This window comes from Varanus komodoensis, unplaced genomic scaffold (assembly GCF_004798865.1).
Source record: "Varanus komodoensis strain SLA01 unplaced genomic scaffold, ASM479886v1 scaffold1, whole genome shotgun sequence".
NCBI lineage: Eukaryota > Metazoa > Chordata > Lepidosauria > Squamata > Varanidae > Varanus > Varanus komodoensis.
The window spans coordinates 113774572-113802488 of record NW_025335268.1 but is presented as its reverse complement, the minus strand read 5'-3'; the positions used below and the strand labels follow the sequence as shown (position 1 = coordinate 113802488).

Below are 27917 nucleotides of genomic sequence, written 5' to 3'. Positions count from 1 at the left end.
TTTGTGATGACACATGAATGAAGCCAGTCTTTATGAAGCACATGACTACCTTAATGTCAGTTGAAACGGATAATGGATGCAATGTACCCAGACACTTAGATTTAATACTAACATAAACTATTTTCTAATTCACTAACAAAAGAAATGTAAGTCCAAGATTACAAAGATATTTTTCCATATTTCATCTAGAATTCTGGTTTCAGATTAGTTTATTTCTTCTACATCAAGTTTTATTGTATTTGTTCTATGTAGCCATAGGCCATTACAAGATTTACAAAAGATATAAGAAATTAAGAGACTTCATTAAGAAGACATGTTAAAGATTAGTTTATTTTGAATTGAATACCATGGCTTGAATACTATACAAAAGAATGCCAGGACTCTGTAGATCCTAGCAAAACTACAGCATTGTGTGGCTACGTTAATCATATTTGACTATTATGAAACATTCATTCAGTAAGGCTGCTTTAACCAAAGGCACTGAAATCATTATTAAAATATAATCCTCAAATAAAGAACTTAAGGCAGTACAGCTCTTAATTTACAATTGCAATATGCAAAGTCATTTGAAAAACTGCTGCTATGCACAGTTTATAAAAATGAAAAGAAAAACTTGTTTCAGGAAAGAATATAATATACACAAAAATGTAAAACACTGCTATAAGTATACTAGCACGTATATTTGCACAGACATTCATCTCAAAGAAGCAAGGTCTGTCATTAAACTAGATTTCACACTGCTTTGTGTGCTGTTAAACAAAACATAAAATACAATCCCTCTTGAGGCTACTTTGAATAGTTTCAATAAAGAGAGTTCAAACTAGGCTGAATCCAGGCTTAGTTGGTGGGCTTCTATCAATCACTCCTTCTCCTTGAATATCAACTCCAGAGGACTGGGAGATTCTCAGGACAGTCAGCATGAGATACAGAAGAGGGAATGGATAAGCCTTCAGTCGGTTCTTTATATTTAGGGAATCCTTTCAATCAAGCAACTGGCAGCCTGGATCTAACCTGCACACAACCTAGGCTTTTCAAAATGTTGCAGGGAAGACTACTTCAGAGGACAGGGATAACTATATGAGTCAACATAAAGATAGGTGAAAGTGTAAAATTCTACTAAGTCATACTATATTTAGGAAATCTCCAAAATCAAGTTCCTAAAACTTTTCATACATCAGATATGAAGCTGAAGAAATACAACAACCTTTGAGGACCTTTGCAGAGTTGAGTTAATGCATGCCAGAATTTTCACTTTTTGATTTCAAGTACTCTCAGCCCTTAAATTTGCCAATATGTTCACGAGCTACAATCATCCTCTGAATTTGAGCTGTTCCTTCATATATCTGAAAAAAGAGAATAGTATGTGTTTTTTGAGCAACTTTACAATTATACAGAATGTCTTAATACAACAGACATCTTAGGAGCCTTTACTATGTTATCAATTCGATGCATACTACAGATGTGTGAAGGGATAACAGAACTTTCACTGCGCAAGACTGAACTTAACAGCTGAGGTACTGGACTTTAGGTAGGTCTAAGGACTCAGGGACATTCAATGTGATACATAATTTTTTGTTTGAATGGGTGTTGTTTAACAAACCCAATGCCTTCCCTAGCCTGGAACCTTCCTGATGTTTTAGACTACAATTGTATATTGACATTGCCTTACGTCTATTGATAGTAGTAGTCTAAAAATCTGGAGATGCTAGGTTACTGGAGACTGTTCTAGTGTGTACAGAACTAGCTGTGAAAGGATAAGAAAGGATATAACCTTGAGCTGTATCAAGCTATTTGATCATATGCTTTGTAATTGTCACCTGTTGTTTTTCTAAAAATATAATGGTTTAGCTACATATAATGTAATGTGAAAAATATGTAACTTACAAATAGGTATAATTTACAGCATACTGATACATCTACAATTTTTAAGTTTCTTGGAAATTATTCTACCTCTGTTTTTTTTAAATGCAGTGCATGGTCATTTAAATTTAACACAATGAAAATCCTCTTTGATTGCTATGTATTAGTACTTGGTTATATACTGCTAAACTCAGTGGGATGTATTATTGAGTAAATATGCATATGATAATTCCACATGGCTGCATGTGAGAATAAGTGCCATTAAAATTAATCAGTGAGACATACTTCCAAGTTAAAACTGCTAGGACTGAGCTGTTAGCTTTTCTTTGTTTAATTTTCTACTTCTTTGTTTCACACAAGAGCAAAATCTGTAGCATTAACCTCACTCAATTGGTTAAATTAACATATATTAAAAGCAAACTTTTTGAGTGACTAAAAAAGGCTGCCACCAACTGTTTTTAATCCAAGTACTAACAAATTACAGATGGCAAGCTATCATTTTAAAAGTAAATGTACCATGAGAATGCCTTTTAATATTGTTGATGCTATGATGTGCCGCCTAAAAAGCAAGTATGCTTTTCTTTTTTCAAGCATTGTTTCTCATAAACAAACATAGTCTATTAACATACTGAAGGCACAATCCCATCTCATGCATGTTTATACAGCAAAAAAGTCCTACAACTCCCAGCATTCCTCAGCTAGCCAAGCTGGCTAGGAAATACCAGGTCACAGGATTTCCCCCCCACCTTTTCTTTATTGGGTGACAACTGTAGCATTTACATCATATGGATTACTTGCCTGGTATATTTTGGCATCTCTCATTAGCTTCTCTACTGGGTATTCAGTATTGAATCCATTTCCTCCAAAAATCTGGACGGCATCAGAAGCAACTTGGTTTGCAATGTCCCCAGCAAATCCTTTTGCTATAGATGCATAATAGGTATTTCTGCGACCAACATCCACCTCCCATGCGGCCCTTTGGTAAGCCAGGCGAGCAAGCTCCACTTTCATTGCCATTTCAGCCAGCATGAAGGACACTACTTGGTGCTAAGTTTGTTGAGGAACATTGGTAAATTTTGAAAAAATAGCTTGTAAGGTACAGCAAGTATTCCATAGAAGAGAACAGTAATAGGATGGAGATGACTGTTAAAGTACCAACTTCGGTCCAAGCCTCCAAGGCATGAATTACAAATCACAAAAATTAAGCTATCAGAAAAACTTACTTGTTTTTACACTGACAAGACTTCACAATTGAATGATTGATGCCTCACAGTTCTGTATTCTACCCAGTCCCCAGATATAATTATTTTGCAATTCTAGCATTACAGTTATTATAAGATAATGTTAGTTTAATATTAAAGTAAGAGACAACTGGCAGATTACTAACTCATTACACACGCTACTGACAAATAGCTTATTGAGAAACAAGTATTATAAAGAAACACAGTTAATACCCAGTGCTAGTCATACTAAAAACAGCTTTATTTTAAGAGTAGACAACTTGTCACTCTCTAGAATGTTCTTATCCCTAATGACTGGCATGCTTGCTGGAGCTAATAGAAGTTTGAATCTAATAACTTCTGGTGGGCCTCTCGTTCTCCAACCTTGTTTTAGTCATTAGCAGTGACAAACATGTGAACCCACACATAAAGCAACAGCAGTTGATTCACCATAAGACAGCTGATTGTTTTAACTGTTAAGTGAGGCAATCCTGAAATCTCTTACATTAGAGAGAACTTTCTATGAAGCAGCACTACTGATATACATGTGTTCTAGTAAGAGATGACTTATATTTCATTTTTAGCTACAATTTGACTTCCAGTTTGCCTAGAGAGGAATTGGTGTCTACAAACACTTTTTGAAAAACATCTCCCTCAATACACATTAACTGAAACCTAAATCATGTACATGATGGGAAATTAACATACCTCTGCAATCAACTTTCCAAAAGTTTTTCTTTCCATAGCATACCTTGTAGCTTCATCCAAAGCTCTCTGTGCTAGACCCACAGCACCAGCTGCAACCTGTATTTTTAATGATAGATATCATAAAACTAGAACTGTACACTTAGGAGATTTTATAAAACTTATTTCAAATACTTACTGGAGGTCTTGTTTTATCAAATGCCCCCATGGCTATTTTAAAGCCAGCTCCTTCACCGATCAGAACATTTTCTTTGGGTACTCTTACATCCTCAAAAACAATTCCTCTTGTATCTGAGCAGCGCTGACCCATATTAAGCTCCTAAAAATGAAGTTTATAGAAGATGGAATTGTTCATTCGTAGAAACATTCTCTGATATAGTGGAAAACAAATGCATATTGATCTTTCTAAATCATAGAATCATGCAATAGTAGAGTTAGAAGGAGCCAGAAGGCCATTGAGTCCAAACCCATGCTATTGTAGGCCTCTAAGTTATACCATCCTATTTAGATGACTGTCCAAACACTTTCTGAATGTCTCCAGTGAAGGAGAGCCCACACCTTCCTCAGGTAATAGGTTCTATTGTTGTACTACTCTGATAGTCAGGAAATTCTTCCTGTTGTCTACTCTAAACCTGCTTTCTTTTAACTTATTCCATGTCCTGAACTCTCGAATGAATGAGAAGAGATCTTGTCTTTCCTCTTTGTGACAACATTTAAGGAATTTGTAAAGAGCTGTCCTATCTCCCCTCAGTCTTCTCTTCCTGAGGCTGAACATGGCCAGTTCTCTCAATCTTTCCTCTTAGGGCTTTGCCTGCACTCCCTGAATCATCCGTGTTGCCATCCTCTCTACCTTCTCTAGCCTTTCTGCATCTTTTAAAAACTTAGGTGCCCAGAACTTCAGCACCCCACTCCAGTCTGAGAATGTGCCATTGATGAACATTCTTTGTGTCCAATTTGGTAGGCAATTGTGGATCCACCCATGGTTGTACTATCTAGCTGAATTTTTGCTAGTTTGGTAATCAGGATGTTGTGGTGCACTTTGTCAAAGACTTTGCTAAAGTCTAGATAGATTATGTTCACAGCATTCCCACAGTACATTTGGAAGGTCAAAAAATGAAATTAGAAACATAGAAACATAAAAGCATAGCAAGTCAGATGGGCTTCCTTTGTAACCTGGCCTTTCTCCTATGCATGTCCCTTTTTGTTTCCAGATGATCTCTTAGCTTTTTGTGAAGCCACGTGGGCTTCCTCTGTTGTCTACTACTCATTTTTCTTGTTGGAATTGTTTGTAGTTGTGCCTTTAGAATTTCGTTTGTAATGATACCCCACCCTTCTTGGGCTCCTTTTCCCTCGTGAGTGGCATGCCTTGGGACTTTGTTTATCATTGTCCTGAATTTGCTGAAGTTGGCTTTTTTGAAATCCGGGGTGCATGTTTGGCTACATTTAGTTTCAGTTTGGCTGCATTTAGTTTAACTGTAAGTCTCACAGCTATAAGTTTCTGCACACACACTAAAAATATACTTTAAAAAAGGTATGAAGGCCTTTAAAATTTTTAAAAGTAATGTCAACAAATAAATGTTGTCAACATACTAAAATAAAAAAAATGAGATTTTTTTTTTAATCCACTTTTTGTTGTTCTAAGAAAGTCCCAGGGAAGCACAAAAAGTGGTACACTACTTTCCAGGAGAAATCATACAGAAAAAATGAAACCAACATATTCAACTTGTATCTAACATTTTGGTACACGTGCGGCCTTATCATAGGTCAGCCTTGGATAAGATTAAAGAAAAAAACCAGAACGGCCACATATTGTAATCTAGAAAGGGATTTAGAAGAAAAAAGGTGGCATTCTCTCTATAAACTATATTATTATTATTATTATTATTATTATTATTATTATTATTATTATTATTATAACATTTCTATGCCGCCCCTTGCCGAAACCTCGGGGCGGCTTACAACATGATAAAATACATTGAAATACAATAGTACATAATATTAACAACCAAAGAATAGAACAAAATCCCATTTAATCAGATGCAATATACTTAAACTTTCCATTTACTAGTTGAAGCCACATCAACGTAGGTGTTCAAGGACAGGCTGGACATGCACATGGTAGGCATGTTATGAGCAGAGCTGGCTGCAGCTGGGGGTCAGACTAGATGGCCCGGGAGACCCCTTCTGACTTGCTCTGTTTCTATGTTTCTATACTTCCCTGCAGATGAACTGCTTGTACTGATGAATCATAATTCTGTATAAAGTCTGAATGTGAAGATCTGGATTTTACAAGTCAAAGAAACTCAGTGAATGTTACTTGAGTATCATTAACATACAAGGCATAACAATTAATTTCTTTTTTATCTGATTATATAGCCTGGTAACTCAAAACAAAGGTGGAATGTTGGATTAAGGTTGTAGTGCTGTGCCCATTTACTCAAACCTGGCTCCACTAAACTCAGTGATGAGTTACTGCTGAGTTGACATGCTTAGGAATTTACTATGCATAAGTAAACTTTCTCAATTATTCTGGCACTTTGAACACAATCTAAAATTCAGGGGGCATTTCAAATGTACAGACATAATTTTTGACAAGTATGGACTTCTCCATTCAGTTTAGAGCTTCACATATACAGTGGAAATTGTTGCAGCGAACAGAGAAACCCTTCTACATACAAGAATCCTTCATGGGTAAGACTGCCTATAAAACTGTTAGCCTTCCTAGTAAGTACCAAGGATGCAATAAGCAACCTCCTGTGTTTTTTATAAGCCCTACTGAGTTACCACTGCATAGGAGTTCTCCTTTCTTGCAAAACAAGCAAACTTACATGTAGTATGAGAGAGAGGCTGGCAATTTTAATATTAAGTTGGTAACCATCCCAGTTAATACTCACTTGCCATGCTGTTGTATTTCTTTTAAAAATAATAGGTATGCCACTCTACTCTCTTATTTATGTATCTATTGCGGTTGCTGTGCCTGAGTGTTCTCTCCTATTCACCTGGTAAAAAGAGCACTATCACTAGGCTTTTTGTGGAACTGCAGTTATGCAATACAGATGACTAAATATTAATCATAAGGTAATTCATATAGAGTTATATATATTCATATATTAAGAATTCTGGTAATTTAATTAAGATTAAAATATATTAATCTTACCTTCCTTCCCACTTGTATTCCAGGGCTGTCAGCTTCTATAATAAATCCAGTAAAAGCTTTGCTTGCAGGAGCTTTGGGATCTGGATCAGAGCGAGCCAATAAAAAATACCTAGTAAAACACATACAGAAACCACAGTGGTTTAACTTTGACTTTCACGCTAACAAATGCTTGTGATAGTTTTAGCACCAGGAGCTAAACACTGACCAAGCACTCAAATAATGGATCAACACAGCCTCATAGCATTCTCTTGTGTGTGTCTCTCTGAATTACATGGAAATTAATATAGTTTAGAGACTAATTCTAAAGAGCTAAGCACTCTACACTAGGTAAAAATTAATGAACATTTACAAGTAATATTGTGCAAGCATGAATATTCAGAAGAGATGGCTCTATCCCTACTCCTTATATATTTGCCTTCACTCTTTGCCACAGTCACTGTTTATATTGCTACTTTATTCTTGTCATCCCAAGGCAACTCTTGGTTTTTGGTCAAGAATGTGAGATGCACATTACCACACTGGCTCTTGCGTTCTTTAGGGTAAGGTAAAAAGCGATACTGAATTACCCTTCCCCAGTGACAAACACTGGGCAGTATCCTTATGCCCTCAATGGTTCTTTTCCTACCACTGATTCTATTATACAAGTATTGCCTCCTGTCCACCGCACTGTGCAAGTGGGAACTACAGCTGACATGGGTGAGAACTAGCACTTCTTGGTGGATGTCCCCAAATGAGCAGAAACATGCAGAGGTCAACCTCTTCTTCCAGTGCTTCTGCTTATTCTAGGATGCCCTGGAATTGTGAAATTGGCATTGTGCAGGTAGTGCATGCCACCTATACAATGCAGTCAGCAGGTTTAAAAAAACTCTGTGGGGTCAGACTGATCCTATTGGGGTCTGTCCACTGGGATATTCACTGGGCATCCTGAGTATAACACAAGAACTGTCAAAATGCTAAAAAGTGATCCTTATATGAATAAATAAGTATTTTAGTATTTAAAAAGGAAAACACTACATACAAAGTTAGCTAAGAGAAATTGCTATACCAGTTGGCCTTGCCACCATTGGTGATCCACATTTTTTGTCCATTAATTATATATTCATTGCCTTTCTTTTCTGCTCGTGTTTTTAAACCTGCTACATCAGAGCCTGCTCCCGGTTCTGTTACACAATAGGCCTGAAAAAGAAAGTCACATACTACAGTCAAAGCAAATTTAATAAATATGGCAACATTACACATTGGGCGAGTTCACACACCAAACTCATCCTGCAAATAAGCTATGCAGTGTGAGTTAGAAACAAAGAAACAGAGTGAGTCAGAAGGGGCCTCCCGGGCCATCTGGTCTGACCCCTGGCTCCAGCCAGCTCTGCTCATGGACATGCCTACCATGTGCATGCCCAGCTTATCCTTGAACACCCTCACTGATGGGGCTTCAACCACCTCCCGTGAAAGCCCATTTCATACCCTAGTGGTCCTAACTGTCAGGAAGTATTTCCTGGCATCCAAATTGAACCTTGGTTCCTTAAGCTTTGCTCCACTGGAATGTGTCCTGGCCTACTCCACAGGGGAAAACAGGTCTCTACCCACCACCGCAGGTTGGTCCCCAAGTCCTCATCAGTCCCAGCCTCCCCAAGCAGAGAAAACCTGTTTCCCAGCTCTAGGTCAGTGCCAGGAGACAGTGGAGTCCATGCCGACCTCCTCGTGTAGGTGATATGCCTCCATGTCTCCCCAGCTGTTTCTCCCTCGGTCCTTCCTCAACCTTCTGTCCGGAAGGGGGCTACTCCCAGAAGAGAGCAGTCTGGAGAGGCTGCCTGGAGAGCTCTTTCAGCCCTCAGACCCCTCACCTCCTCCTCTAGGAGGGACACCAGCTTGCACCTAGGGCAAGTGTATCCTTGCCTCTCTTAAGGGAGAAGGGCAAACATGTCACAGATGTTGCAGCAGACAGTAACACCCATGATTCCTGCCATGGCCATCTCCTAGCCTGACACAGGCATCCTTCACAGGGCCTACCTTCTTCCCCTGCCTTGTGTGCCCTACATTACCATTTCCTGACTTTACTTGTCCAGTTCTCCCAGACAGAATAATAATTACTAGCAACTATAAAGGGGAAAAAAGAACAATCCATGATGCCTCTACCATATAATTGGGCTTACTATGGGTTGTCCTCCTGCTCTTTCTTCCCATGGTATCCTTCCCACAGTATCTACCCAGTATCCCAAGGTCCTGCTCAACAAAACTTTTCTCCACCTCCTTGTTGTAACTGCAGACCCATGTTTCCTGTTCCCCCCGCCCCAAGCCCCATGCTGCCACCAGTAATAGCTGCTCCCACGCCCAAATGGCATTTTGGAGTATGGCCATCATAGACTTATTAACCCTTTCCCTCCTTTGGGCAGCAGAAATCTGCACAGTTGAGATTGTGTATTTTATCTTTGGGATCTTTTGCAGTTACACACTTAAATTTCCCTGAAATATTATGGTCAGTGTCCTGGCTGGTGTCAACGTGCTATAGGTAACATCCAAGAGCAAATGAGATTGCATATAACTAACTGCCTGCTATCAATTAGCGAGCTGTCATCTGAAAAGCAGTGTGATAGGGTTTTGCACTGAAATGGGATGGCAAAGTCAGGACAGTTCTCAGTGCTCTTTACCATTCCCTGACTTTCTAGGTAAACAAGAAAGTAGAGCTCTACACCCAACCTGTAATACGTGAACTTGATAACCACTCCTGGCAGGCATCCCCGAGTCACTGAAGAAGAGGAAGAAGAGCTTGATAACTTTGTGATGGGACTTATGGAAACTGGGGGAGAGTCAAATGCCTTTGAAGCACCCTTAGGGTCACTGCCCTCAGGTTCCATAGTGAACAGAAGAGTAGAGATGAGCTGGAAGAGGCATGAGGGCTCCAAGAAGCAGATGAGAGAGAGTCAGTCCCTGATTCCGTGACAGGAGAGATGAGCTGCCCAGTTACATGGTTTGTACAAGTCTTCACCAGCAGGATACACCCTGAGGGTGAAGCCCACAGAGTTTCTGAAAGGGAAGGATTTTGCAAAGAAGTTCCCAGTTTTATCTTCCAACCCACTAGAGGGTTTTTAGAGTTACTTTGTCCTGTAGCTGCAAACTGCCAATGAAGATATGCATTGCAAAGAGACAAGCTTGTATTTTGGAACTAGCAGCAAGAAAGGAAAGGCTCTCATGACACTACACCCATTATTCAAGCATTAAAATTTGACAGATGTCAATGGAATGGGTTCTTTGTTAATATAAACCTATCTGGCAAATTTGGGCATTATTTTGGAAGAGAAAATAAACATAGATTTCATAGCTGCCTATTTCTGGTTCCTAGCAGAACACAGCAGAGCAAGCTGCTCCAGCTGGCCTAGGGCCTCTGGGATACAAGCAGCCAAGCTCCCAGGGAGAGCAAACAGGAGTTTGCTGGTGGAGTTCAGCAGGAGAGGTCAAGGGGGAGATCCCTAATATTTCCCCCCAACTTCTTTATTTCACCTTAGTTCCACCAACCCACAGACTTGTTTTCCTCCTTGTAACACACTCCCATTTACTAGTAGAACTCTGTTGCTAACCTTAGGGAACACAGGAGAAAGCACTAGTTGTCACAACAGTCCCTGAAAGACAGTATCACTACAGTTGCCTGAACAATGGACCAAGGGGAGTCCACAATGGTGGTGACCTACAATAAATATGCAATGTTTGTTTTCTTACCTGAGAGCAACATGGCCTACACATGCAACAAGTACAAGCTAGCAGCCCTGTTTGAAGAAAAGGTGAGAGCACTGGAGCAGTGAGTGTCCACCCTCCAGATAATAAAAGAAGAGTTTTTAGACAGAGCAAAGAAGCTGCAACAGCTAAGTGTAGTTCGGAAACAAGAAGAACATCAACAAGCTGAGGCAGAAGAAGAGAACCCTGAGAGAAGGGAAAATGTGGAAATGAATGTGAAATTCCCTGGAACAGGGTGACAGTTACATGCAAAAGACCTAGAATACACATCAGTAGAAGCAGTGGAAATTGCAAATTGCTTTCAGTTACTTGAGAAACAGACTAGTGAGACACCCACTGTGAAAGAACTACACAACACACTGTGTAACCCTGAAAAAGAGACAAAAGGCCAATCAATAAAGGAAAAGGATACCAGAGTATGGGAAACAAAACACGAACTTGAGCTCACAGTACATGAGGGAAATTATGATCATATAGGAATAACGGAAACTTGGTAGGATGACTCACATGACTGGAACTCTACAATTGATGGATACAACCTGTTCAAGAAAAAATAGGACAAAAAGGGAGGAGGAGTTGCACTATACATAAGAGACACATATATCTGCTGAGAAATACAAGAAAAGGAACAGTATCCCCACTGAAAGCAACTGGCTTAATTTAAAGGGTGCAAAAAATAAGAAAAACATGGTTACTGGCACCTGTTACCAACCACCCAGTCAAATGGAGGACACAGATGCAACCTTCAAGAATGATGTAGCCAAAGCTGGGGACTTCAATTTCCATGGTATATGACAGGAGACAATGTCTGCCAAACAATCCTCCTTCAAGAGATTCCTGACGTGTTACCAACTACTTCATCCAGCAGAAGGTAGAGGAAGGAACGAGAGGATCTGCTATCCTCAATTTAATACTAACAGGGATGGCCTGGGGGACAAAATAACAATCATGAGAACTCTGGGGGAAAGTGACCGTGCAATACCTGAATTCTCAATTATAAAGGAGACAAACGGTAACTGGAGCCAAACACACATCCTGGACCTCAAGAAGGCCAACTTTAAGGAACTCAGAACAATGATAAGCAAACTGCCATGGCAACATGCCTTTAAGGGGAAAGGAGCCAAAGAGGGGTGGGAACCTTGAAAAAGGAGATTCTCCAAGCCCAACTACAAACAACTCTAACAAGAAAAAACTGCAGAAGATATCAGAGGAAGCCCACATGGTTCCACAAAAAATTAAGTGTCAGCCTGAAAAAAAGAAAGAAAATGTACAGGAAGTGGAAGCAGGACCAGACCATGAAGGAAGAATATAAATAGCAAGGAATGGCAAGGACACCATCAGGAAGGCTAAAGAAGGAAATGAACTGAGAATAGCAAGGGATGCTAAGAATAGCAAGAAATCCTTCTAAAGATACATCAGAAGACGTGAAAAAGAGAAGGGAGTCCAGCTACTTAAAGTGGATGGCAGAGTGATAAAGGCTGACAAGGAACGGCAGAGGCGCTCAATTCCTACTTGTCTTCTCCCACAAGAAAATATACAATCAAGAGGAAGCACAAGCTGAAAGTGGGAGGTGGTAGCCCAAGATTGACAAACAAATGGTCAAGGAATACCTAGATGGAAAAAACATGTTCAAATCTCCAGGGCCTGATGAACTCCATCCCAGAGTCATAAAACAGCTAGCAGAAGAACTCTCACAACCACTGGCTATTATCTTCAATAAATCTTGGAAAACAGGAGACGTGCCATATGACTGAAGAAGGGCTATCGTCCCTGTCTTCAAAAAGCGGGGAAAAGATGAACCTGGGAACAATAGACTGGTTAGTCTGACATCAATCCCTGGAAAAACACTGGAGCAGATTATTAAAAAATCCATCTGCAAGCATGTGAAATGCGGTGCTTAAGAGAAGCCAACCCAGAGTTATCAAAAATAAATCCTGTCAGACTAATTTAATCTCATTTTTTGTACTGAGTAACTTCCCAAATGAACAGAGGGAACACTGTGGATACAATCCACCTAGACTTTAGCAAAGCTTTCGACATAATGCCACATGACATTCTGATAAGCAAATTAGCAAAAACTGGACTAGATAGAAAAACTATTAGGTGGATCCAAAATGGGCTGCTAAATCGGACACAAAGAGGGCTCATCAATGGCACCTTCTCAAACTGGAGGGAGGTAACTAGTGGGGAGCCACAGGGTTCTGTCCTGGGCCCAGTGCTCTTCAACATCTTTATGAATGATTTAGATGAGGGAGTACAAGGAAAGATATCCAAATTCACAGATGATACAAAGCTTGGGGAAATATCAAATACCCTAAAAGACAGAATAAATATCCAGAATGATCTTAATAATCTTGAACACTGGACTGAAAGCAAAAGAATGAGATGCAGTGGAAAGAAGTGTCAAGTCCTCTACCTAGTAGAAACAAAGCTATTGCATTGATTCAAGAGGGGGAAATACATGGCTCAACAGAACTGAGAAGACCACAACCTCAGAGTTAATTGTGGGCAATAGGCTAAACATGAGCCAACCATGCGATGCAGCCACCAAATGGGCAAGTGCTATTTTGGGATGCATTAACAGAAGTATTACTTCCAAATCATGAAACTCAGTAGTTCCCCTATACTCCTCACTAGTCAGACCGCATCTGGAATACTCTGTCCAGTTCTGGGCACCAAGATTTAAGAAAGATGCAGAAATATTAGAATGTGTCCAGCAGAGGGCAACAAAAATGATCTCAGTTTTGGAAACACTGACTTTTGAGGAAAGACTGAGAGAACTGGGGATGTTCAGCCTTGAGAAGAGAAGATTGAGGGTATCAGAAAGAGGAAGGTCTGATATCTCTTCTCATTGATACCAGAGTGCAGGACATGGAATAATCAATTCAAGTTGTGACAACCCAGATTTAGGCTAAATATCAGGAAAAGTTTCCTTACTGTCAGAGGCACATGACAGTGGAACCAGCTGCCTAGAAAGGTGGTGGGCTCTCACACAGTAGAGACATTCAAAGCAAATCTGGACAGCCATCTGAGTTGGATGGTGTAACGTGGTGTCCTGCAACAGCAGGGGGTTGGAACTGATGGCCTTCATTGCCCCTTCCTGCTCTTATTCTATGATTCTGTGATTCCCTGTCCAAACAAAATGCCCAGGTTTGCATGATGCAGCAACTCAACACCTCCTACAACAAGCCATGGGTTATGAGAATGGTTTGTTGCCCCAAAACAGTCCACCTTGAGTGAAATGAACTAGGTTCATACAACACAACACAACACAACACGAGTGCTTACCATAATGGGCTGCCACATTGTGTAAACCCCATCACACATCTTACTTTATATATTTCTTGTGATGGCCTGAGATTTGAAAATCTATTATATCCACTAGTGCTACATGGACACAGTGCAAAAGCTTCACTGTTCATTTATAAATCAGTGATTTATTGAGGATATTTATAACAGAATAAATATCACTACAAGTAGAGTAAAAACTCAATTATGAGTTTATTGTTGGGGTAGTACAAAGCTACCAGGAGTAATTAAATCATGTCCCTGTTATATTCTTTGGATCTCTGTGGTTCATTAGCTATTCCAATGAAGGCTGACAAGTCACATTCACATTTGTATTACTTTCTATGTTAAAATGAACCATATCTACTGTGCACATAGATGCTATTTGTACACCTCTGGAACAAGGACAGACTAATAAGTACGGATTTCGGTGGCCTTTGGAATGTTGTACCAGTTGTTTATTTTTTAGGTGTCACTGAATCAAGATTACTGACTATCAGGCTTTTAGTGCTTTATATGTTTGAAAAATCCTATTATGGGTTCACATAAATGAAATGGATTTCCTTAACATTTAGTTTTTATTGTCCTTCATTCAGTTTACGAATACTTCTTTACAATAAATTGTATTATAAATTCAGAATTAGCGTATCAGTCAGGTGTCACATGATAGCTAAGATTTGCCTGTATTTTCAATAATACTTTGAAAATAACTATAGTTCTATAATTTCTATAACTATAATTCTATAACTATAATTTCATAACTATAACCCACACATTATGTGTGTGTGTGTGTGTACAGTATATGCATAACTGTATCATATACGTAATGTAACATACATTTTTGTGTTCTCAGAAAAGGTGGCCAAGTTTTAAAACAACTCAAAACAGGTTCTAAAGACTTGGAAAACCAACTTACACACATTATGGGTTCTTCAGTCATTCTTCCTAGGTATTTCTTCTGTTGCTGCTCATTCCCTGCTATGATGACTGGCATTTGCTACAAGAAAAAGGTTTATTCTTTTAATAAACAGGAAGTCTTTGTCTAGACTAAATCTTATAATGAAAAGAGAAAATATTTACACCCAGTGAATTTGCTTCGATAGCAGTTTGAACCCCTGTACATCCATAAGCCAATTCTTCAGTAATAAGGCAGGCATCAAAAGTAGCAAGGCCAAGGCCACCTATAACAAAACAGTATTGTACAACAAATAATACCATAAAATCCATGCTATGGAACATTTATTTTTTATATCTTATTACACCAAGATCAATATATCTTTTAGTTCAATTCACTCTAAAGCAGATCTAGTTCACAAAACATATTTCTCTGATGATGTGTACATGTGACTAGCCAACACAGATTGAGTACCTCATATAGACTTTTCTTTAATTATAATTACTGATATCCCACTTTTTACATATAAATCTCTTTAAGGCAAATGCTACGTGCTAAGAACAATTCATAACAAGTCCTCAGCAATTTTGCTCAATGACTTTCAGTGATGCCGACATTCATGGAAGGTGAATTCATACATTCACCCATAAATCATTAAGTGTACCATAAAAAATAAAAGCATTCATATGTAAACTAGCCCTGTTTGGTAGCACTGCCTTTTCTAATAGTTTTTTTAATAAATGAGAATTTATCCTATATCAGTCAAACTAGATATTATTATTTCTTCTTCAACTTCAGACACACTTTATTATAAAATCCATAGTCCCTTTGCCTCCTGTAAAAGTGTTCTATCATCTCTTCTGTTTAATACCTGAAAAGGTAGTATACTCACCACAGCTCACTGGTATGTGTGAATTTATTAAGCCAAGCTCCCATGCCCTTTTAATGAGAGGAACAGGATACTAGAAAGATATATGGAAGTATTTATTTACAGTTTATTTAGTGGTTTACACAATGAAATATTAAGCAAAAAAGTTTTCCTTCTGTACAGCAAACCTACCTCTCCAGTTCTGTCATAATGAGCAGCAACAGGCAAAATTTCCTCTCTAGCAAATTTACGAGCTGTAGCTTGAAATTCTTTCTGTTCTTCAGTAAGTTCTAGAAAAGAAGGCATTTTTTCAAATCCTCAAATATACCCACAAGTCTGACTTTCAGGTATCCAGAATCATGCAAGACAGTCTTTAGGACTGCAATAATGCATTCTAGCAGCAGCAGACCCAAATTTTTGTGGCACTTAAATACAATCTGTAATTCTTCTAGTGACCATGGTGTGACAAAGCAAGGAGTACAGCACTATAGGGAAATCCCTCACTGAATGGAAGACAGCAGGACTTTCTAGGAACTATAATCTGAAATGGTTCATAAACAAAATCAGATGGAAAGAAAATCCAGCTAAGGAGAAAACATAGTTATACACAACTGCACTTGGTGGAGGGAAGAGAGAAAGACTCTCTAATAATGTCCCTCTCAAATAGATAATTTGTCTTTTACAAGAACATCTACCTGTGAACAGACACACCTGAGCTACTTCATACCATGCTACAGAACAAGATAGGCAACAAAGCCACCAAGTTATCTAACACATACTGCTAGTGAACATGGATCAGCTTATTTCTGAATTTTACTTTATTTCTGTTTGTTCCAGAGCAAACAGCAGGTTGTGGTGAAACCTAGACAGGGAAAGCGTGAAGGACTAAAGAGCTCTGCACTGCTATTAGCTGATTTTAGTGAAAAAATATAGAGTGTTATAAAATATAAGTATCAAGTGATCAATAATCTAATAATTGATCTTGTCACATATTCAGAATGGCCCAAAGGTACACATTCTGACAAAAAAAGTCCTTGGGATTTTGAAATACCTTTAGAATCATTTAGATTTTTAAGGAAATTTTAGGCATAAACATTAGGATGCTTCCAAATGAGTTTTTATTGTATCCTAGCAAAAAAGAAAAGATTTTATGGAGCCATGGCCAGGAGTAGGTGGGAGCAACAATGATCTTCTGGTAATCCTTCCATGTATTTTCTTTTGCCTTTTTCTTCACACATACAAGGATCCACTGAAAGAAAGTCAGAATAACTGCACAATATTATTATTATTATTATTATTATTATTATTATTATTATTATTATTATTATTATTATAGCATTTCTATGCCGCCCCTTGCCGAAACCTCGGGGCGGCTTACAACATGATAAAATACATTGAAATACAATAGTACATAATAAATTACCATTAAATATAAAAATACAAAAAATACATTGATTTACAAATACAAAATTAAAATTATCAGTATAAAATAAAAATATAGGAGGAGAAAGAGAAGGAAGAAGAAGTTGCCCTGGCCAGATCATATGTTTTAACAATTGAAATGATGTTTAAATAAAAAGGTCTTTACCTGGCGCCGAAAAACCAGTAACGACGGTGCCAGGCGGACCTCTTTGGGGAGTGAATTCCATAGGTTGGGCGCCACCGCAGAGAAAGCCCTCCTCCGGGTACTTAATCTCCTAATTTCTTTCATGGAGGGTTCCCGGAGAAGGGACTCTCCCGCAGATCTCAAAGGGCGGTCGGGCATATACGGACGTAAGCGCTCGTTCAGGTAGCCAGGACCCAAGCCGTTTAGGGCTTTGTAGGTCATAATCAACACCTTGAATTGGGCCCGGGCTTCTTTAGACTACCAGGAAGCATCTGTCTAGAAGCAATCTTAATTTATGGATTATTTTTCTGATGTGTTGTCAGTGCTTACCAAAACTAAAGCCAGCTGCACTTTTGATTTTATATGCTGCAGTAGCTTGACTGGACTGCGCTCTCCACCCACATGTTGCGATACTTTGTATTACCTAGAATTTGGATTTAAGGTAGGTGAATATAAAGATTATTACAATACAAATAGGTTCATAGACCAGTGTATTTGGCACACCATTTTGGGCTAGAATTAGTTGAAAAATTACTAAGCACAGCATGCTTTTTGATTCATCTGCTAAAGGATTATATACGTGTATCAGATTTGTACTCATAAATAGGGAAAACAGATCTAAATGGCTCAAATCATCCTTCTAAGTCTTTGGTAGGCTGGTAGAAGCAAGAAGGTGACCTTCATCTCCATGTTCTTCCCGCCCTATCAAGTTATGGGAAGCCACACCGGATGGTGCAGCCCGTTTACCAGAAATAAACAGGTCCCTGCCCATTGCTTTCTAATCTAAAGAGGGCTCAGAAATAGAAAATAGGGCATAAAAGTAAAAACAAAAAAGTAAAAAGAGTTTGAGTGTATTTAGAAACACAAAAACTGAGAAACAGAGAGTGAGCCAGAAGGGGGCCTCCCAGGCCATCAGCTCTGCTCATGACATGCCTACCATGTGCATGTCTAGCCTATCCTTGAACACCCTCACCAATGGGGTTTCAACTAACTCCTATGGAAAGTAAAATCCATACAGTAATTGCTTGGCAAATAAGAAATGAATGGAGCAAGTCAAACAGGAAAATAAAGGGCACTTTAATTATTTCTTAAAGTGGGACATGAAGGTCATCAGGATATCCATAAACATCATCATCTTTATGAAACCCCAAGGTATAAATGTAAGCAGAAAGAAATCAAAATTTCTGTCTAAGCAGAGTAGAATGATAATAGTTTAAAAAGCCCAGGGGTTTATAAAAAAGCAGGAGAAGGGTGAAGTCCACCTATTCGTCCTCCAGCTTAGATCAGTTATTGTCAAGAAACAAAAAAGTGACTGTACAGAGAAACTTGGAACAAGTCCTAAGCAAGATATAACTAAACAAGCTCCTGGAACTTCCAATGTACAAAATTTAAAGGCCAGAACATTTTGGTTAATATGTTCACCTTCACAACTCTTTACACATTTATCTTAAAGAACTTAATAGCCTGTGGCTATTTGTGTATGTTGGGAATAACCATTTTATGCTGTTTTTTACTGTTTTGATATTGCATTTTAATACTGAATGTCATTGTTTTAAAATGTTGCAGAAACTTAGGAAATATCTGTTATTGGGTGCCCATCCAAGTTGTATATGGTGTTACAAACATAAACTCATACCACCCACAAAAGGAGATGGTTCACCGAATTATGTAGGTTAGGCTCCCATGCCAAATGCTGAAGTTTTACAATTTGTTCCATTAAATTCTTTGCATTTAATGGGTTGGAAATTAATATTTATTTCTATACCTCTCCACAGCCAAAACTTCCCATTACTTCTCATGGCATACTTGAGAAAAGGAAAAGAGCTGCATACTGCTACTACCAGATTTCATTACAATCCCAATATGACAGTGCTTTTAAGGTGCTTTGTTTTCCATTGTGGCTGTTTCCATGTAGTGGTTTTTCCTATGGTAAACTGTTCTGTTTTTCACTCTTGTAGTAATAATTTTGTTTCAGCAATCTGCACAAAAATGATGTTTGCCTTATTCTTCTTTCCTAGGTACTTCCTGGACATGAAAACTTGTACAGCGCAAGAACACTTGCACTTTTGTAGTAACTACATGATCTTCCCACTGTTTCAGAATCTGAGTACCTCTTCAAGGCAAAAGCATGTAAGTACTAAAATCTGTTTTAAATGGCGTTATTTTTATACGTAAACAGTCCCTCTGAAAATAATGCCAGTAAACAAGGGAGACAAGAGAAAGCAAACAAGCTGGTTCAAGTTATTGTCATATTAATTGTCTCCCTGTTAAAATGTGTTTGCCTGCCATATCACTTAAATAATATAGTTCAAGTTTCGTAACCGCTGTTTCTTCAGGTTAAAATTAATGTCATGGGGACTCCAGGAAACTTCAGTCTTTCACTGTCCACTGTAGGTACTGCAAGAAGTTTCCAAAGACATGTTTAAAAAAATAAACTTCAGTTCGACAGAAGATTGCAAACCTTCCTTTTTGGACATTACTTTCACTTGCTATGAGTTGTGCCCGTCACCTATGGAGAAAGGATACTTGCTCCAGATGATAAATCAGCCTGTACGGAACTGGTAAAGCGGGGCAGCGTGCTTAATATAATGCGAGGGTGCCCGTCCATTCTGGACGCTCATCCCATGCATAAAGCCTTTCCCAATCTGGTGCCCTCCTGCTGTAGGATTACATTTGCCAACATTCATCCACCCGCCAGCCTGCCATCTGGAAGACACCGGGTTAGGGAAGGCTGCACTACAACATGGAAACAAGCCCAGGCCTCCGACTTCACAAGCTCGCTCATTAATTTTAGACAGCCCTGCAATCCTGCCGCTGCCGCCTGCCGCCTGCTCAACCGACTTTAATCTTCGCACCCAACTCTCCTTCTTACACACCCATTCTAGTCTACTCGCCGCCGCACAAACCGTCTCACCCGCGAGACTCTGAGCGCAGCCATGACGCCGCTGTCTTCTTTCCTTCTTCCTTCTCTTCCTCCTTCACTCCCCTCCCTCCCCGGGCATTACGTTCCTGACGGGTCAGAGTCTAACCTCTGCCTCAGTGGGCGGTCGGCCAGTCCAGCGAGAGCAACCAATGACGAGGAACGGTGAGCGGATTCTTCCCGAGCGCAAGTGCCCCGATTGATTCGTCAGCGACAAATAACAATTCTGAGTGAAAGGTCTGTTAGATAAAAGGGCCGAGAATCTGCCTTGTTTTGTACGCACTATGAAGTCATGCTAGAAGTAGTTTTCGGTTAAGGGGAGCTAATGGCAACCTGCCCCTTCTGCACATTCAGTAGTTTCGCCCCCTGCATTGACCTTGGACGGGCAGAAGCCAGGGACGCGCGCGTCCTGTTTCTGGGGACTAAAATCAGGTTTGATATTTTTAAAGGAACTTTAATGGGGGTTAGTAATTAAGTCAAATAAGCACTCTGGAATCACGGGAAAGTGAATTTTCTGTAACCTTCAATATAAATAAGCGTAATTATTTTAAAAAGGAGATGTTGATAAAGTGTTTTTTTAAGTGTTTTTTTTTTTAAACCTGGCATTTAAAAATGTCCAGAACCATGCAGCATGCTGACATCTCCTGCCTCTCGGTGAAAGGAAGCAGGCAACCGCAGGCCAAGGATTATAATAGGCTGTACCACGCACATCTGGCCTGGCTTTAACTGCCTGTATTGTCATATTTGTTTGCATGTGATCTACTAATTATGCAGGTGCACTATTCCTTCAGTTGGTATTGAGTGTAGTGAGAGAATTACTATTAGTGCCAGAAATTACCTGGCTCTGGGTTCCTTCCATAGTTTGCCTGTAGGCAAGCAATGCTATCCTATATTTGATTCAATTCTTACTCCACCTTCATATTTTATGTTAAGTGGTGGGTCTCTATCGCACCCCACCTGATTGAGCTTCATATAACCATAGAAAAGTAGAGTTAGAAGGGGAAAGAGGGCCATTGGGTCCAAACTCCTGGTTACTAACTTACACTGACTTATACAATCCCATTTAGATGACTGTCCAAATGCTTTTTGAATGTCTGGTGAGGGAGAGCCTGCAAGTTTCTCAGGTAATTGTCATACTGCTCTGACAGTCAGGAAAATCTTCCTTATATCTAGTCTAAATTTGTTCTTTTTTTAACTTAAGTCTGTTATTCTGTGTCTTGCACTTTGGAATGAACAAGAAGAGATCTTGTCTTTCCTCTTTGACACAACCTTTGAGGTACTTGTATGAGTACTATCATATCTTTCCTCAGTCTTTCTTCCTCAGGGTGAACATGTCCAGTTCTCTCAATCCTTTGTCATAGGACTTTGCAGAAATCATCCTTGTTGTTCTCTGTACCCTTTCTAGCTTTTCTGCATCTTTTAAAAACTTAAGTACCCAGGACTGGACACAGTACTCTAGGTGAGATCTGACTAGCGCTGGGTATAGTGGAACTAGTACTTACCGTGGTTTAGAGGTGATGCTTCTGTTAATGCAGCCCAAAATAGAATCTGCCCTTTTTGCAGCAGAATCACATTGTTGGCTCTTATTTAGCTTGTCATCTACAACAAACCCAAGAACCTTCTCATTTGCAGTATTGTTGAGACAAGTTTCCCCCATCTTGTAGCATTGCATTTGGTTTCTTGTTCCTGTGGACGACTTGGCATTTGTCCCTGTTCAGTTGCTGTCTGCCCACCGTTCTAACCTATTGAAATCACCCTGTATCTTATATTTGTCTTCAGGGTATTTGCTATTCCACCCAATTTTGTGTCATCTGAAAATTTAATTATTTTTCCTTGTATTTCCTCATCTAAATCATTAATAATCACGTTGAAGAGGACCAGTCCCAGGACAGAACCCTGTGGAACTCTACCTAGTACTGCTCCGCAGTTTGAGAATGTGCCATTGATGAGCATTCTTTGAGTCTGATTTTGTTGCCAATTGTGGGTCTACCTAATGGTTGTACTATCAAGCTCAATGTTTGCTAGTTTGGTAATCAGGATGTTGTGGGGCACTTTGCTAAAGTCTAGATAGATTATGTCCACAGCATTCACACAGTGAATAATTTGGTCTAGAATTTTTCCAGGGATTGATGTCAGAGTGACCATACTCTAGTTCCCAGGCTCATTGGTTTTTTCTTTTCTTTTCTTCCCTTTCTTGTAGATAGGGACAACATTAGCCTTTCTCTAGTCATCTGGCACTTTCCCTGTCTCAAAGATGAATTCTCAAAGATGATAGATAGTGGTTCTGAGAGTTCTTCTGCTAGCTCTTTTATGACTCTGGGATGAAATTCATCAGGCCCTGGAGAGTTGATCACATTTAAGCCAATCAGAAGATCCTTGATCATTTGCCTGTCAGTCTTGGTCTGCCATCCTATCCCCCTCAGCTTGTAATACACCTTCGTCAGAATGGTTGTAGTTCTTTTGGGAGAAGACTAACCAAAGGAGTGAGAACTTCTTGTTTTCTTTGCCATCTGTTATCATTGTTCCATCCACAGTGAGTAGTTGAACTCTTCTCTTTCGTCTTTCTTTTGCTTTGGACATATTTGAAGAAGCCTTTTTGCTCTTTTTAGCTCCACTTGCTAGCCTCAGTTCATTATTATTATTATTTTATTTATTATTTTATTAAAACATTTTTATGCCGCCCCATTCGCCGAAGCCTCGGGGCGGAGGCTTCTATAGGGCAGGGCATCTATCGCTTTAGCCTTCTTGCTGCAACTCTGCAGTTTCTTGCTACTTGCTTATATTCTTCCGTTGTAGCTTGGCCTTCCTTACACCTCCTATACATGTCACTTTTGTTTTCAGATGATCTCTTAGGTTTTTGTGAAGCTATATGGGCTTCCTCTGTTGTCTTCTACTCTTTTTTCTTGTTGGAATTATTTATAGTTGTGCCTTTAGAATTTCTTTTTTTAAGATTTCCCCACTCTTCTTGGATGCCTTTCCCTTTAGAGTGACTTGCCATGAGAATTTGTTTATTAAAGGTGGCTTTCTTGAAATCCTGGGTCCATTTTTGACTCCAGTTGGTTTTAGTTCCCTTTATTATCGAGAATTCAATACAGCATGGTTACAGTTACACTTTTCTGTAGCTGTTACCTTTGTCCACTATGTCTTCCCTGTTGGTTAGTATCAAGTTGAGGAAAGCTGTACCTCTTGTTCCTTCATCTACTTTCGAAGTTATCAGGATCACGTTAGAAATCTCTGGGAGGGGCCACATTTGACAGAGTCTGACAGAGTCCCAACATTTGAGGGTCCCAACAGATATCAGGGAAATTGAAGTCCCGTTATGGCGACATCATGCCTCCTTGAAATCCTGGTGATTTTTTCAAAAGTTTCATCCTTATCTTCTCCTTGACTCCTGAACCCTAACCCTTGACTGGGTGGTCAGTAATAGACTCCAAATACTATGCTCCTTTTTGTCCTTGCTCCATCTTCCTGTATTTCTTTGCAGTAATAGATATCTTTAACATATAGTGCTACTCCACCTCCCTGTTCCTTCTGTTTTTCTTGAACAAGATATATCGTTTTTTGAACTCTAGCCATTGGAGTCATCTCACTAAATTTCAGTTATACCTATCAGATTATATTTATGCCCTCGTGTATTAAGAGGTTAAGTTCATGTTGTTTGTTTTCCATATTCTAGGCATTACTATATAGACACAAAAGGCCACATGAATTATACCATGGCTTCCTTCCTACATTTTTTTGGGAGACTAGTGTTAGGCCCAACCAGAGTTATTTTCAATATTGTAGTACATAATCCTTTGTAGGTTGATGTTGTACCCAGATGTATGTCTCCCTCTCCTGTAGAATTCAGTTAACGCCCTCCTGATAAATTTCTTCATACTGTTGCCAAGTACATCCTTTCCCTTCTTTTTAAGGTGCAATCCATTGCATGTCAGAAATCTGTCTTCCAGGAAGCTTAGCTCATGGTTCCAGAATCCAAATCTCTCAGGACTGCACCACCATCATAGCCAGGAATTCACATGGAATATTTCCTCCCCTGTCTTTTCTTCTTCCTTGAACTGGAAGGATTAAGATCTATGGTTTTCTACCCTAGGGTTTCAAAGTAATTGAATCATAGAATAATAGATTTGGAATGAGCCAAGAAGGCCATCAGGTTCAACCACCTGTTGTTGCAGGACACCAGTTTACACCATCCCACTCAGATGGCTGTCCAGTTTCATTTTGAATGTCTCTAGTGTGGAAGAGCCCACCACCTCTCTAGGCAGCTGGTTGCACTGCCGTATTGCTCTGACAGTGAGGAAGCTTTTCCTGAAATCTGACGTAATTTCCTCAAAGCTCCTGTTGGCAGTGTTGTTAGTTCCTAATGAATGAGAAGGAATGGATGTATGTCAGTAGGTGTGTATCAGTAGGCTGGATGAACATTAGTAGTCTGTTAGTTACCTCATTGATCTTGGTTCTAGGGAGACAGCACACTTGATGATTCCAAGGTTCTTCTTGTCATATGTGTTTTTCCATCTTGCATAACAGGGAAACTGTCACTCTTCTCCGTTTGTTGTTGCAAACTTTATCTTTTTTTTACATGACTGACTTTTTGTCTCTCAGAGTTACTCAGTGTGTCATGTAGTTCCTTTACAGTGGGTTTCCCACTCTTCAAGTAACTTAAAGTGATTTGAGAGTTCCACTGGTTATGACAGTCTTCTAGGTCTTCTGTCCTATCACCCTTTTTCAGGGAGTTTCCACCTCATTTCCCCTTCTCTCAGAGTTTTGGCTCTGGCCTCTTGGTAGAGCAGCGGAGCAACAGAGGCAGAGGCTTGGAGAGTGTGCTGAGGTGGCCAGGGGACTGGCGAAGGCAAGGTAGCTGGGCAGAGGAGCCGGCGGGGGATGGGGGGGGGGAGACAGGAGCAGCGGAGAGGAAGGGAAATGGGGCCAGAGAGGGCAGGAGAAAGCAGAGGGGTGGGGCCATTGGCCTGAGAGGCTTAAAAAGTGTCGTCCCTTATCTGTGTCCCTTAGCTGCAGCCCGGACTGCTTGGGGACTCCCTTCCTTGGGGGGAGGTTTTTATTTTTATATATTTTTTATTCTTTGTTTAATTAAATTATTATGTTGTCCTTGTGTGTGGGAGGGGGGTTTGTCTGAAGGAACTGGGCAAGTGAGGAGTAGTGTAGGACAGACAAGGTGGGGGAACAAGCTAGAGTCTCTGAGGCGTTCCCAATGTCAGGCCAGGAGATGGCCTTGGAGGGAATTACAGGTGTTGCTGTCTGCTGTGACAGCTGTGATATTTTTTTCTTTCTCTCTCAGGAAAGGCAGGGATATATTTGCCCTTGGTACAAGCTTGTGATGCTCCTAGAGGAGGAGGTGAGGTGTCTGAGGGCCAAGAGAGCTCTCCAGGCCCCTTGGGAGCAGTCCCCCTCCAGAGAGAGGGTTAAGGAGGGGCCACAAGAGGAACAGCTGGGGAGACATGGAGGCATGTCACCCACAGGAGGAGGAGGCCAGGATGGCCTCCTCCTCCTGGCGCCAGTTGAGCTGGGAAACAGGTTCTCTCCACTTGGGGAGGCTGGAGCTGATGAGGCCTTGGGGGACCAGCAGGACCCCCAGCCTGGGACCACATGCGACCAGGAGGCTGCCACAGGAGAGGTGAGGGCCAGGGCCCAGCCGCCTACCAGCACCAGGAAGAGAGGGTAGCAGGCGATCATTGTTGGGAACTCCCTGCTGAGGGGTGTGCCACCCTGACCTTGAGGCGAAGGAGGTCTGTTGCCTGCCAGGGGCACACATCCAGCATGTGAAGGATAGAGTGGACTGTCTTGTTCGCTCTGGGGGTCACCAGCTGCTTCTGGTGATCCACGTGGGGACAAATGACATAGCCAGGCAGGATGTGGTTGGGATCACCAGGGACTTTGAGGCCTTGGGGAAGAAACTCAAGGACCTAAATGCTTAAGTGGCCTTCTCTTCTATCTTACCAGTCTGGGGATTAGGGCAAGGCAGGGAAAGGAGGGTCTCTGAGGTAAATGTGTTCTCGACCAGGGCACCCAGTTTCTTGCCAATGGACTTCTGGCAAGGGAAGGGTTGCACCTCAAGAGGATGGGGAAAAGGTCCTTCAGAAATGCTCTAGTGAGCTTTGTCCAGAAGACTTTAAACTGAACTGGGGGAGGGATTTAGGCCCCCCAGAAACTTGTCCACACTGGATAAGTGTGGGGAGAGGATCAGGGCTCTGGGACCAGGGTGTTAGACAGGGGTCCTCAAACTTTTTCACCAGTTGAAAGGTGCCGGTGCTGTAAATAACAAGAGGAAGGGGAGACAAATAGATCAAATTTACATCTTCAAGGATATCCAGAGGATGGGAAAGAGAATGAAGATAAATTGATTCAGTTGATATTGGACTGAGTTAAATCTGTTCTTCCAGATGTCTCTTTCACAAGATATGATATTGATGCAATACATACAGTTGGCCAAAGAAGAGCTGGAAGAAAAATGCTGAGAGACATTGTGGTCCGATTCTGGTCATATGCAAAAAAGAACAATTCATGCAGAAATTACATGATATGACATTAATTATGTTCAAAGGATACTAGTTTCAAGTTTTTCCTAATTTATGTAATGAGACTTTGCAATGGAGGAGAGATAAGTTCCAAGTCTGCCAAATATTGAAATAAAATTCCATTAAATACAGCTGGGGCTTCCCGTTTTTTGTTTTTTTGAGGTTTTCATATAATGGAAAATATTACAGAGTTGATACAAAGGAGAAAGTGCTGAAGTTGCTAAAGGAACTTGGAATTATTGATGATGATGAATATGCAGCACAAATGCAGAAATTAATGGATATGCCTACATTCTCAAGGATGTCAGAGAAGAAAGAAGATCGGTCGGAGAAGAAGAAGTTGGATAAAGCAGCAGGAAGTTCAGGCTCTCCACAGGAACAGAGAGAAGAGGAGAGACAGAAGAAGGTAGTAAGAAGAGACAAGAAAATCTTCATGTAATAGATACAGAAAATATATTGTAGTTGGTAGTGTTGTGGTCGTTATTGAATGCTTTTTAAATAATAAGTATTGAATTATGATAGAAATTTGAGTATAGAATAAAATGAGTATAGATGGTTGGGTAGGGTAGAGTGAGTGCCTTGGGTTTGTATAAGGATGGCTCCTCTTCCCCCCACCCCAAGAAGCCTAAAGTGGCGGGTAGGAGGAAATCTCCAGAGGATGGGTAGGTGGGTTTATATATATGAATGTGGGGTGGGGGAGGATTTTGGTAGAGGCAGATGTGAGTAAAATTGTGTTTTTGTTAAGTTTTTGTTGGAGTGTTTATTTAGTCACATATGGAGAAAAGAATACTTGATGTATTGAAAAAATGGAAGAAAAACATTGAAGATGTTGACTTGGAATTTAAACAGCTTGGGAGAATATATAAATGATGGAGTGAATGAATTAAAATGACACTGGGCAGATGTATATGAAGAATCATATGGTACATCAAAAGCAAGAGGGGTTGCAATTATTGTAGCTAAAAGATGCAAATTTAAAATAAAAGCTATAAAAAGACTATATGGGGAGATTTCTTAAAATACAAGGTTTGATTTATGGACAAGATGTGACTTTACCTAATTTATACACACCTAATATAACTCAAAGAGAGTTTTGTAATAAGGTGTATCAAGAAATAGAGGAAATAAAAAGAAGA

The 27917-nt window shown here is 40.0% G+C and overlaps 1 protein-coding gene and 1 long non-coding RNA gene across 3 annotated transcripts; one reads left to right on the top strand and one right to left on the bottom strand.

Annotated features, from left to right (window-relative positions):
• Positions 1 to 311: 311 nt before the first annotated feature.
• Positions 312 to 20347, bottom strand: ACADM (acyl-CoA dehydrogenase medium chain). 2 transcript variants are annotated; one of them, XM_044441052.1, is made up of 12 exons: positions 20243 to 20347; positions 17659 to 17752; positions 15915 to 16012; positions 15747 to 15816; positions 15040 to 15140; positions 14876 to 14956; positions 7988 to 8118; positions 6943 to 7051; positions 3964 to 4104; positions 3789 to 3884; positions 2659 to 2907; positions 312 to 1343 (listed from the first exon to the last, which is right to left on the bottom strand). In XM_044441052.1, exons 1-12 carry the CDS (start codon positions 20264 to 20266, stop codon positions 1272 to 1274), a joined length of 1266 nt encoding a protein of 421 aa, XP_044296987.1. In that variant the 5' UTR covers positions 20267 to 20347; the 3' UTR covers positions 312 to 1271. The 2 variants fall into 2 exon arrangements, with proteins under 2 accessions (XP_044296987.1, XP_044296995.1); XM_044441060.1 differs by lacking the exons at positions 17659 to 17752; positions 20243 to 20347 and adding an exon at positions 20205 to 20223.
• LOC123028866 lies at positions 17536 to 27779 on the top strand. Its single transcript, XR_006415784.1, has 5 exons — positions 17536 to 17770; positions 19104 to 19208; positions 19347 to 19458; positions 20350 to 20485; positions 26647 to 27779. It is a non-coding gene; the product is annotated as an uncharacterized LOC123028866 (long non-coding RNA).
• Positions 27780 to 27917: the final 138 nt, after the last annotated feature.